At 39.2% G+C, this 13,275-nt stretch overlaps 1 protein-coding gene and 1 long non-coding RNA gene across 2 annotated transcripts in view; one reads left to right on the top strand and one right to left on the bottom strand.

Moving 5' to 3' along the window:
- LOC120714343 overlaps positions 1-13,275 on the top strand; it is an 873,031-nt gene that overhangs the window by 817,180 nt on the left and 42,576 nt on the right. The window lies entirely within an intron of this gene.
- Positions 1-13,275, bottom strand: part of LOC120714318 (matrix metalloproteinase-17-like) — an 89,202-nt gene that overhangs the window by 45,094 nt on the left and 30,833 nt on the right. The window contains exons 2-3 of the mRNA XM_040000477.1: positions 5,726-5,858; positions 5,378-5,513 (exon numbers count right to left, since the gene is read on the bottom strand). Coding sequence (XP_039856411.1) covers positions 5,378-5,513; positions 5,726-5,858 — 269 coding nt within the window. The remainder of the gene's footprint in view (positions 1-5,377; positions 5,514-5,725; positions 5,859-13,275) is intronic.

Genomic DNA, 13,275 nt, shown 5'->3' on the forward strand with positions numbered 1-13,275 from the left:
ACAGAATCAGCATTGAGTGACTAAAGAATAAGGATCCCATATCCTGGGAAGGATACTGTTGACTAACATATAACCTGGTTGTAAATAAATTAGAAGGTTACCTAGGTAACTAGATCACGGAATGCCCAATAACGACCAGTCATCAGCAACAAAGTTATTTGTGGCTTAAGGAGGTACACACCCCAGCCTATCTGTTCAGTGTGTGACAGCTTTGGACCCGTCAAGAGGGTTCGTTTGAGTACTGTGATCGCTGGGTGCTGTCTCCTGGTGTTAAGTGAACTGTTTCCTGACCACTACCGAACCCTAACCTACAACCGCCTGGGTAAAAATCTCTTTATCAAGACCATCCATCCATTTTATTCTACTTATATAATTGAGGGGGCGACTGGAGCCCATCCCAGCTGTCATGGTACACTTTGCCAAGGTTACAGATTGTCACAGGTAGAAACAGCCATACACACAATTACAGTAAACTTAATCCCCTGCATGCCTTTGCATATTCTCCCCTGTGTCCCCACTTCCTCCCATATTCCAAACTCCACAAAGAAAGGCTGCAGACTGGATTCAAATCTAGGACCTTCTTGCCGTGAAGTGACACCACTATGTCATCCATACACCACAGTACTGGCTATTGTTAATGACAAATATGTGAGATGGACCAGTGCTTCATAAAATAAACCCCAAAATGCGAGTACGAGAGAGGAGCTGAGCTGCGGGGACAAATTGATCCTGCTGATTACTAAGTGCAGTGCGAGCACAGGCCAGCGGGTCAGTGGTGAGGGGGTATAGCCGTGCCTGGTGTGGGTACATGCTAATTTAAGCTTTCTCCTGAGGTAGCTGTACAATGAACCATAAAATTTTGAGTCACTGAGGTAAGCCAAAGGAATTTTATATATTATTATGCAATATTATCACTTTTATTTTGTAATTGCAGTTTTATTTCAACAAATTGTTTGAAGTCCCTTAGACTCCAAAGCTGTATGTTTTATTTAATGATCAGGTTTTTTATTTATTTATATTTTCCCTTCAGATATCTTCACCTTTACTTTCTTCTTGCTTTATTGAAATGGAATATGTAAGAAGAACCACTTTGCCAAAAACATGATGTTCTTCTTCTAGGTTATTTTGACTTCTTGTGAGCAATGTGTATATTTATCCTCTTTATTTTTAGTCATCTGTGTGGTTAGCATTTTGTTGTTTGCTCTGCTCAGATTAATGTAACATCAATAAAGATTTCGCCCATACACAGTGACATTCTCACTGCATGATGAAATAATTCAAATTAATGTATGCTGCAACATGTAAATTTCAGATATGTAAATATTATTCTTTCTTATTTCTTCTAACTGTTCTTCTTGGCAAATAAACATTTTATATGGCTGTCACATTACATCCAACCCATTAGCTGATAGCCACACATTCTGTTATTCACTCATGAAATCTAATAAAGCAGAGGTACAACAAATAATGTGATAAAAAAAAAACCCCAACAATTTTCTAAACCAAGCAGACAGGATATTTCTGTGCAAGCATTACAGCTTCAACAGAAAACACCCAATAGAGGCCAGTTTATGCAGAATTTCAATACTTTGTTATGGTAAATTACTGAAAATCTGCACCTTAACAAAATCTCTCTGGATCTGCACTGACTGCTGTGAATACAAAGGTGTTTTATGGGCTGAAGTCGAGGCTGTCTTATTTCTGAGTAGAGTGAGCTGATGTTTGATTGACAGAGGTGCAAAGAAGAGGCAAAAAGAAGAAAAAGACAGTTAAAGCCCACCAGGAGAGAGACATGCACATACACCTGTGAGTATGTGCATATTTTGTATTTTGACTATGCTTGTGTGCTGGCTTTCCGTGTTTCAAATTTCATGTGTGTATTTCATATTCTGCACACACACTTTCCCACACAAGAGATTATGGCAGCTCAATGTTGAATGAACGCTGATAGTGTGAGTAAATCACAGACCAACCATATGTTTCACTGCTTCCTCCTACACGGTCTAACAGTATTCTCTGGTTCCTCACATGGTCACGGATGACCAGACCAACTTTATTCAAAGGCAGCCTAAAGAAATACTCTCCTCTTTGCTTTCTTTACCAGTTCTAGGGTTATTGTTTATTTATTGGGTGGCTTGCAAGAACCCTAGCAAGACTCTGATGGGAGGTGTTATGAATTGTATTGCATTGATTTGGGACCCACAATGCAGACTTGAAGATTAACTTAAAGTGAACAAAAAGCAAACCTTTACTGAGGCTGAAGATAGCAAAAACCTACCAACAGAACACACACATCCAGACAACAATACAACATAACAAAGAACAAAGGCAAAATCAGGCTCCAAATGGAATCACAAATATGGGTCACACCACGGTAATGATACACAACTGAAACTAATCCAAAAAAAAACAAGACGGGGGAAGCAAAACAGAAACATTTGGTGTACACAAGACACGGTTACCAAAATAAGAGAGGATGTAATAAGACAAAGAAACACCTAACACAGAAAGAGAGACTTGACAATAAGACAGGGACCATGGGGGAAACAAATAAAACAAGAAACTAAATACAAACTGTGAACATAACCCACATCATAACTAAAACTAATTAACAAAATAAGAGTCTAACTGAAAATGTTAAGTAACAGACATTGAAAGTCCAAACTCAACACTGAGTCAAAGACACGGGACCATGACAGCAGGTCAATGGTTACTGTTATCCTCAAAGCATTTGAAGTATTTCTGTTGACTGAAACCAGCATAGCTCATCACTTCTCCCATCCATAGCCATCCAAGTAAGGTTCCACTGCAGCTAGTAATTCAGTGAAAGTCACTCATAGGGTTTTTGACTTAAGATTTGCTCTTATTTACAACATTAAAAAAAAAAATCAAAAGGCTACATTGATCAGGTTCATTATGTTTCAAAACATTATTAGAAACCACTTCAATACCTTTCGGACTCAACACAAAAAAGCATCACAATTTAAACTACAGAATTTTTTTTTAAAGCACACCTAGGGCATTATCCACTCTTGTTGGCTCGCATCTTCAAACAATTTTCAGTTTCCTGTTTACCTAAATACAATACTTTATAAAACCTCATAATTCATGACAACACAGGGAACGCCTGAATTTAGCAACAGTTAAAGGGAGACTTATTGAGCTTATTTCTAGAGTAGTCGGAGCGCAAAGGTTTGGTATGCCTAAAGCGACGACCATGATGAGGTAAGCACATAACTTAGGAAATCAAGTGTTCAGAGTAGTTTGAAGCATACACTTTTCGCTACTAACATTTCCATTTCTAAATATACTTTGGTTTCCTTGTTATTTTGAAAAAAAAAAAAGAACAGCAATTATACACTGACCAGCCACTTTATCACATAATTAACAAATCACACTGCAGCAACTCATTGTATTTAAACTTAACCTAACCCAGACCTTCCCAAAGTGTGGGGCCCGCCGCAGCGCCATGGCACCGTATGAAAAGGAAAAAAACAAAACGCTTGGACACTGCTAGCACAGGGCGCCCACAGAAATGCAAAGCAGGAGATGAAGCATCGCTGAATATGTTTCCAAACCAATTTCATTCTAAGCCAAAGACTAGAAAATATGGTGAAGCATATCTTCCCTTTGGTTTCACCTGCACAAGTGCCAAGGTAGGTCTCCACTGCAGAATTGGTTTTCCCTTGGCTCTTCAAATCATGGACAAACAGTATCCCACAGTTGTTTATGTTTTTAAACCCATTTTGCACAGAGAGGCATTTTTAAAAAAAATTTATTGATAGCAATGTTGAATATTATTACACAGGAAAAAAAACAAAACAACTACACGTAAAATAATCACACCGTGATGCCTCTGCCTTTGTAAATGGAGGGACAGTAACTGCGTCTAAAACCTGAAGACAGTAAGATTGACAGTAACAGTATTTTGTCTCTATCTGCCATTCTGCAATTCATCTCATGTAAACAAAAACATGGCGCACAGCGTGACGTGAAAAAAGGCGCATACCTTTGACGTTGCCTGACGAACTCTGTATTCCTCGTCCACACGTAAATGCAAAAAATGAGTTTTAAAAAGTTTTCGGTGATTCCAAACGCCGTTTACGTGTGGACGAAACAGCTGCGTTTTCAAAAATACCCGTGTAGGTGTGGATGTAGCGTAAAAGAGTTAGTAGTTTATTTTCTTTCTACCTGTAAGTTATTGCAGATTACTTGTATTTGCTTAATTGTTTACTAAATGTTTGAGGTGTGAAATAAACTGCAATGGAGCAGAATATGGGTGTGTGTGGTTGGCGGATGTGTTATTGAGTGGGGGGTGGGGGGCGCGAACATTTTTCATGTAAAACAAAGGGGGGCCCAGCAAAAAAAGTTTGGGAACCACTGACCTAACCTAATCAAATACTCACACTCAAATGTATGCAGCGGTGGAAACTCACTATCTTGGCCAAGGACACTTCAACATGCAGGCTGAAGGAGCCAGGGATAAAACCCACCAACATTGTGTTTGGTAGATCGCCCACTCTACTTCCTGTCACACAGCCCAGATCATCTCATACCAGTTTCTTGAACATGACAATGAGTTTGAGATCTGGTGACGCTGGAGGCCTTTTGAATACAATCTAATAGAGCACCTCTTAGATGTGGTGGAACAAGAGATGTCCATCATGGATCATGCCAGTATGGACTAAAATCCTTAGGAATATTTCCAGCACCTTGTTTAATCTATACCATGAAGAATTTGGCCAATTCTGAAGGCAAAAGTGGTTCCAACTGAGTACAAATAACGTGGTAAGTTTGGATTTCCTACAATTTGGTTCTGAAATTTCTGTGGTTTTAACTAATTAATTAATTTGCAGTGACTCTTGATCACATTTAAATCCACATAACTAAGTCTAACTACAGTTAGACAGATATAAGACAGCTTTTCAATGGAAAACTCATTTAATTAGAGCAGCACTACACGGTTAGACCACTTAATGTTCTCTTAGTGGAGTTTAGTGTCTGTATATACAATTTTTATATTAACTTGTGGTATCTTGGTGCAATACTGAGAAAACACTTTAATTGAAACATCTCATGACAAATTCTGAGGAATATGTGTGCATCTTCTGAGAGAACAGGCTTGTTTGATGTTGGTTCAAGGTCTCTAATAAGAATGTTTTACAAAATGAATGTGCCTTCAACTAAATTTAATCTAAAGTATAGAAGCCTTTAGATCACAAGAAGCGTCCTGTAATCTATCAAAAGATGCACAGATGGAAGAAAATGTTTTTTCCCTAATGTAGCCTAATACTAAACACTGGGTCACCCATCTATGTATGAATGTGTGCATAGTACCTTGTATCGCTATAATAATAATAATTTTGATGACCCTTACCTCCAGGACAAATGTCTCTTATTCCATTTATTCTGAGGAGTCAGGCTTCGTTTCCTGCGCCCCATTGTGCCCTCAGCTTCAGACACATCTGGGAGAGAACATCTGGGTGTTTTCATTAGGCCCAGGGTGGCTTGGTCTAAAAACAAATAGAGAGAGAAAGAGAGAGAAGGGAGAGAGAAAGGAGTTTGATTGCATCAGAGAGGTGCTAATTGAACTATATGGAAAATTCTGTGGTTTTCTTGATTGGATTGCATTACAGGATGTCATTAGTTATTCAGTGCATGCTGCCTCCATCCAGCAAATGTGACAGATTTCACACAGCCGCTTCAAACAAACACAGCCTCATACCCAACACTCCAGTCTCTCTTAGACCTCCAAATTTCTGCATGGCTTTGATAGCGTTGGTCAGGGCCTCCTTGGTCTGAAGCTGGCCAGTCACGGGATCGGGTGGCGGGAGGTACCCAAACTTACTCAGCCAGTCCTGGAAGGGAAACAGAATACATCTGAATACAGGGTACATCGGGTCAACAGAGTTTACTCCAGATACTTCACAGATATTAAGTATCCTAAAGCTGCTATGAAGGTTGGAGGCTCTTTGGGTTTTCTGCTTTAGATATTGCACTTTGATGTACAATCCTACCTGGACAATTGTTTTGCATAAGTTATTTTTTTGTTCCTCCGTGAGCATGTATATGTCTTGGTAAACACTGATCAGTGAAAGTCTAATATTAGCAAAAAACTGATCCACTTTCTCAACCATTCACCATTGTGCTTTAAAAATGTTGAAATATGATGGAGTCATTACGATATACCTCTAATTATTTATTACATACTTGTTGCAGTCCTCTATATTTTGCAGTAATGGAACTGAGTAAGACTATCATAATCACAACATGTTATGATAGTCTGTATCAGTGAGCTGCATATTGATTTTGATGTAGCTGAACAGTTTCATCAGCAACTATAGTCAAAATATAATATATACAAAGATGTAAAAAAAGTCCAAACTCTTTCAGTTCTAAAATTTATGTATAAGGACATAATAAACAAAACATCTGGTCCATAACAGGTCTTAAAATTAGCCAAATAAACCTGAGATATACAATAATACAACATATTACACCGTGTCATTATTTATTTGAGAAAATTATGCCCGTGTGTGAAATATTATGTACACCCTTATTGCTTCCATATGAATTAAGAGGTTAAGTAACAGTCAGGTGCTGCTTTAATCAAATGCACTTGATTAACTGATCATTAGGAAGTGTTTACAAAAGGAGTTTGCTGGTCTGGAGCAATCAGGTGTGTTTTAACACAATGCCAAGCAGGAAAAAAACCTCAGCAACGATCCTAAAGAAGCAGTTGTCAGTGCCTATAAATCTGGGAAATGTTATGAGGGAATTTCCAAGCAATTTGGAGTCCATCATTTTAAAGTGAGAAAGATTATTCGAATGTTGAAAACAAAACAAAAAAGTAATGGACATCCCAGCATATTCACCCCAAGCAAATTCCCAACTATAAGACTTCTGGAATGGATGAGAGTCAGATGTTTAATCATGATGCACAGAACCACATTGGGTAAAAACCAAACATAATATATCAGCAGAAACACTCCATACTCTATCAGATATATTGGTGGAGGGGTGATGATTTAGCATGCCACAGGAGCGGGGGACCTTCAGCGTTTCTATGTACCAAAGTATTCAATAGTCAAAAGTGAAATTATCTGTATGACAGCTAAAGCTTTGACCTAAATTGTGTCACACAACAGGACAATAATCCCAAGAACAGCAGTAAACCTCCAACAGAACGACTGAAAAAGAAAAGAATCAATATGTTTTAATGGCTCTTTCAAAGTCTAGACCTAAGCTGTGGTGGGACTTTTATAGAGCTTTGCATAAATAAAACCACAAACCACAATGACCTGATACAACATTGTAAAAAACACAAAAACAAAAGACCAGAATCCCTCCAGAATGATATGAGAGACTAATAAAGTCAAACAGAAAACAATTACTTCAAGTTATTGCTGATAAAACGGTTACAAGCAACTGACACTGGGGTGTACTTAATTATCCACACACTTTCTGCATTTTGGCTAATTCTTGTTAAATAAATGATGACTGCATCTCTATTTAGCTTGGGGACCAGTGAAGTGGCTGCCAATCAGCGCACTCCAGTCAATTTGAATAGATTTGAAACATCTAAGATGTGACAGATGAAAGCATCCGAGCTGCAACTTGAGTACTCCTCTATTCCCTTCTCTTTCGCTTACTTTCCCACCAGAGCTCTTTTGTTGTCTTGGCACCTTGATTTTTTTTTTTTTAAATTATTATTTTCCTTTCTTTTGTCTTATCTCCACTAACGCCTCCTCCTCCATTCTTCTGTCCGGACATACAATAAGAGATGGCAGATTTGAAATAGGTTTTTGATCAGCACTCATCAGAGGTGAGTGACAGAGATCGATAGCGAGGTATCTTTTCTGTACCGACAACACCGGGAAAATCCCATTAACTGAATGACTTCGCTTTAGTGAAGCACTTTGCTCCCTGATTACTTCCCTCCTCATCCTTGGCTTTGCTTTCTGTCCAGAGGACTTGGAAAAAGTTTACAGGGGAATTGAGCTGACCCTCAACAACAGTGCAGAAGATAAGAAACAATAACAATTTCCCGAAAGGATGTAATGTCATGGGTAAGTGGAAGAGGTCAAAGAATTTAAAGTAGTTAAATTGACTGTGTGAGTCAAGAGACAATATCAGTGGTGATTTTCTCCCATAAAAAAAAAATCAACCCCATAGGTCTTTAGTGCAATCAGCTTATGATTGCCTATAGTTACCTTTTATTTCCAGTGGCCTTGTGCGAGGCAGGATGAGTCACTTCTACAATTGCCCCAGAATAAAATAAATGTATTTATGTTCAAGTGACAAAGCCCCCTAAGGGCCACGGTAATTATGATGGGGCAAAGAAAGTAGCAGAAGGCGAGGAGAGGTTTCTGGAACAATTTCACCTTCATCTCATGTGCAGCGAGAGGAGGATAAAATCTAAAGGGGTTAAAGCTCCAGGAAAACTTGTGATAAATAGAATAAATTTATAACATGACCAACAAATTTTGGTTTGTGGCCTTTTTTATGACCATGAAGGGCAAAGAAGGTACTCAGATCCAGTAGACAACTGTTCACTTTCAATTTCAGATGAAAAGTCAGCATTTTGTGATTTAACCACGACAGTAACCTATTATAACCTTAAAATAACTATTAAAGTTAAATTTAAATTAATAAATGTTTGGTTAACTGACAACACAACCTTTCCCTAAACACAAGCCGACTAGTTTGTGCTTAAAACCAGCTAGATTTATAAACACACTGTTTTAACTGCCAAATTATCTGTAGCACATCTGTTGTCATCACATGAGTCCTATCAGGGGGTGTGAACAAGCAGTTCTTACCTCCAGTTGAAAAATATATCCAAAACAAAACCTGCCAAAAGCTACAGATTCTTTAATTTGTCAAGGCTCACATCAAAAGAAACAAAATCCCCAAAAGAACCACCGAGCTACAGCTTTTAATGACAGCTGTATTCCAAGTAAAAGACACAAAGAGTTCAATTGTTCATTTGCAGTTTTCTTGTGTAATTCTTGCATTAAACCTGTTTTATGTTGATAATATCCTCCCAAGTGGTACCAAATAAATGATTTGCTAAAATTGCAATGCAGTTAGTCCTCGCCTTAGCCGATAGGGCTTACGGCAATCTTCCAGATGTCTCAATAAGGCAAATAATTTTAAAAAGAATAAATAGTAATCAGTAAATAATAAATAAATATGTTACAATGTACAGGTTTTATAGGTTTTACAGGATTTAAAACTCTTGACAGGTTAATTCAACTTTTTTTCAGAAAGAAAATTCAGATAGTTGTTATTGACCTTAAGTGCAAGCGACAAAAATGTTTTATGCTTTTGTTATATACTAGACACCAAGAAGTTGAATAATAAGCGTATTTAAAGCGACAAAAAAAGGGTATAACTCAAATTCAGCAGTATCCATAGTACTCCACAGCTCCAAAGCTAGACACAACAGGAATAAATTCATGTAAATTGTGACAAGTGGTGGGACATCTCTTTGCAAACAATGCAAAACTACATACCAGCAAAAATCTATTCATAGCATAAACCTTGGGGATACTTTTTTTTCTTTTGATTGGCCAAATGCTTCAAGCATATTTTGCACCCAAATGTTCTACTGTAAATGACTGTGAGTGTGCAGAACACTTACTCTTCTCACTGTTAATAAACTAATATACATCTTCTAAATAGTTGTGTACTGTAAATACACTCTTGAAGGTTGCACCTAACCTGTCCAAGTTACCTGCCCAAACAACAACAACAACGACAACAAAAAAAGACACACACAAAATGAAACTGTGTAAGGACTGGATAACAACTTTTGCATACAGAAAAAGAAAATATTCAAAGCTTAAAGATGCAATTGCAGCTGTAAAAACAATGAAGGAAGACAGAGAACAGCTTAAATAATTTAAAACACATTTCAAATTTAATATACTGAAAAAACAATCACGCTACTTCAGCCTTAAAATAAAGAATCAAGTGTGGGAGAATAATGGAGAATCTGCCATGCTCTCCAATTCTCTGATTAACTCTAAAAGGACAGATGACCCTTTTCTTTAATATCTAATGAAGCTTATGCACAAGTTCAATAAGGAAGATCTCTAATCACTCATCCGCCTGCTTTCCTGGGTGTTCAGCGGCTAGTCTATTCTTTACATTGCTTCCATTTTCCCACGCTGTCAAACTTAGCGATGACACCAATGAAATAGTCCAATTATCTTCTTGCCTGCCTTCTCCGTTACATTCTGCGGACTTTAAATTTCAGTGCTTTTCTGCCATTCTGCCTTTCTGACTCTCATTTGTTCCACCCGCATACTGCCCATTTCCACCTCGTCCTGGTCACTGAGAGCTCCATCCAAGCCTCCATCATCTTCACCACCACCAGCGTCTAGACTCCAAGCAGTCCTGCCCTGATTCAAGACAGCTGGGATTCTGGTCAGCTGTGGTTGGTCGTCTAATTGACAGTTTAAGAGAACTTGGTATCCCAAATAAATCATCTGCAATTCTTCCAAATGATCTCTCCTATTAAAATGAAGTTGAACATAACATATTGCACCTTATTTATGATGCAAACAAGGTGATTACAAATGAAAACAGGAGGTGTGATCTTGTTTTGCATCTTTTTGATGAACAACACAGAAGAGCACTTACACTGGTGGAAACTGCCACATTACAAGGTAAAAACAGCAACAACGGTGCTACCCACACTATGTCACTGCCCAGGCAATCTTGGTATTGTAGTCCTTGTAACAACCCATCTTAGCTACACCCTCAATTCTGAAGACTGGCAACACTATTAGTTTTAAGCCTAATTTAGCATCAGATTTGACAATTGCAATTATGACAATTATTGATCTTGCAAGCAATCGTAACATCACCTCACCCTCAACTTCTTATCATTACTTAAAAAGTAATGATAAAGGTTATATTACCGTACTATACCAGCGTTGAATATAGACCTGCAGTCTTGGGTGGTCTCATTATTTGTCCAGCTAATGCAGTATGCTTTGAATTCTTGCATTTGTGAGTTCTACCTCTGAGAAACTTTCACCATCATTTCCATTTCAGGTGTCCTCTGGTTCTGACAATTCCTCTTCTTGTTCCATGGCACTGTCCAAGTCTATGGTTTCCTCAGGGATATCCCTGTACTTTGTTCTGTCAGATCTCAACTATTTTATTCTACAACACGCTCCCGCTTGTGTAATGATGTTATAGGATCTTGGTTCCTCTCGGACTCTCACAAATAGAATGCCATATGTTGACTGTTCCCATGAATACTTTAATGCATACCTACCTCTCTGAAGAGCAAGCACCAAAGCTGTTTTATTGAAGCACCATTTCTGCTGTGCCTGTCTGCTCATCTGAATTTGATGGGACCACTGGTGTAAGTGTAACTCTGGACCACAGAACGCTGCTCACAAGGAGCTTTGCAGGTGAAAGAGTATTCCAAAGAGTAGCCCGGTGGACTGGTACCTTCCCTATAGTGTGTTGAATGCACACATGTCGGCATGTTTCTTCTAGCTTTACTTGTGAGTATCCCTCTTTCTTACTGAGGATTATGACATATGCAAAAGTGCTGGCTCTGCATGACTTTGTTCATGTCTTTTGAGTCCAAGCACAGCTGATGTGGACCTTTTTGCACACACGTCCAGGCTGGTAACCCATTGTTGACTTTGTAACGTTGTGTATCAGACTCCTCTTTTTTAGGTGCTGAATGTCTCTTTCAGCCTATCCATGAGTGAAAATGGTATTTTCTGGTGGCAGCGCACAACTGCTGGGATGCTTATGTGTGCACAGGTCTGATTCACACCAGAAAACTCACCTAGGCCCTCAAACACAACTGCATCAGCTCTTTCCTGAGGGTGGTGGCCTCTGATGTACCATGGTGTTAATTCTTTTGATGAGACCTAATTTCACACGTCTGCACCCAGTAGCAGTACAGTTGATGCCGTTGTGGCCATACTAAACCTAACACGTAGCACAAGCAAGCACAGCTTACCTGGAGACTCCTTTAAGTCTGCTGTGTGCCCCTCCAAAATCTATGAGCACTGTGTCAACCTACTGTAGTTCATACTGCACTTCCAGTCTACCTGCAATAGTCCGTGATAGCACATTAGCGTCAGCACCAGTGTCCATCTTAATGTTGACAGTCTGTTCTCGTATGGGCAGATTTGTGAACCAGCAAGTTTGAGGCCAATTTGATGAATTTTTCCTATAAACAATGACTGTGTTTGGACTGATGGCTTTGCCTTGCTGACACTTTCCTCTATGGCAGGCTTTCTCGTTTGGCTCTCGGCGAAGGCAGTCGCACTTTTTCTCCTCTCCTCCTTCCCCTTATCTTCCCTGCTTAGCCTCTTGTGTCCTTGTCTTGTCTCATGTGTATTACTTTTCCCTCGAACAGTCTCTCACAGTCTGTTCTCTAAACCTAAAAGAGAATTATGGATTTGATCAACTTGTCTCTTAATGCCATTGACACCCTTTTCTCAACGAGAAGTCTGGGCTCGGGAGAGCCCGAGTGCCCTGGAGGGACTTTCCCTGCCTGATACACGATGGACGGGTGGCAGAAATGGAGGATCGTGTGCCTTGCGGGACTGTCGATCGAGGATGCTGAAGATATCTACCTATTCGGAACCATGATAACAGGGTTCTTGCTAATCGGAGCTGGCTTGGCCCTGACTTATCGGAGAATTAAGAAAGCGGAACCGGCTGTTCAAACCCCCCCAAGGCTGCCCACTGGGATTGAAATGATGGGACGAGGCGCTACTTCTCAGAACGGGCTCATTGAAAGCAGCATGGTTAAGACCTTGGAGACGCTTACAGCTGCCGTGAAGACTCAGAATAACACCTCCGAGCGTATAGTGGGTTACATCAAGGAGAGGCCTACGGTGGCCCCTAGAGACAAAGCACGTACAAACTCCAAAACACTCGCAAACTCCAAAACACTCGCAAACTCCAGTGTTAGAAGTCATACAGAATAGATATCAGAGCCTTAAACAGGCTGGCTTCTGCTAAATGGGTCAAACTGGGCAGAAAGTATACAAACACATAACATCCTTATAGAATATGATGTAACACTATAGATCAACTTACCTCAGAATATATAAAGCATATAAACAATTACAGCAATATGATGCAACAAACACAGCAGTACTACTAATCCAAAATACTCAAAGCTTCATAGAACTGAAACAAACATTTATTTTTAGGTCCATTCTGCTGCTGATACATACTTCAGGTTTCTGAACATTAAACTTGTTGCTGCCTTTCATAGTGTGT

Source organism: Simochromis diagramma, unplaced genomic scaffold, assembly GCF_900408965.1.
Source record: "Simochromis diagramma unplaced genomic scaffold, fSimDia1.1 OVJJ01000596.1, whole genome shotgun sequence".
Classification (NCBI taxonomy): domain Eukaryota; kingdom Metazoa; phylum Chordata; class Actinopteri; order Cichliformes; family Cichlidae; genus Simochromis; species Simochromis diagramma.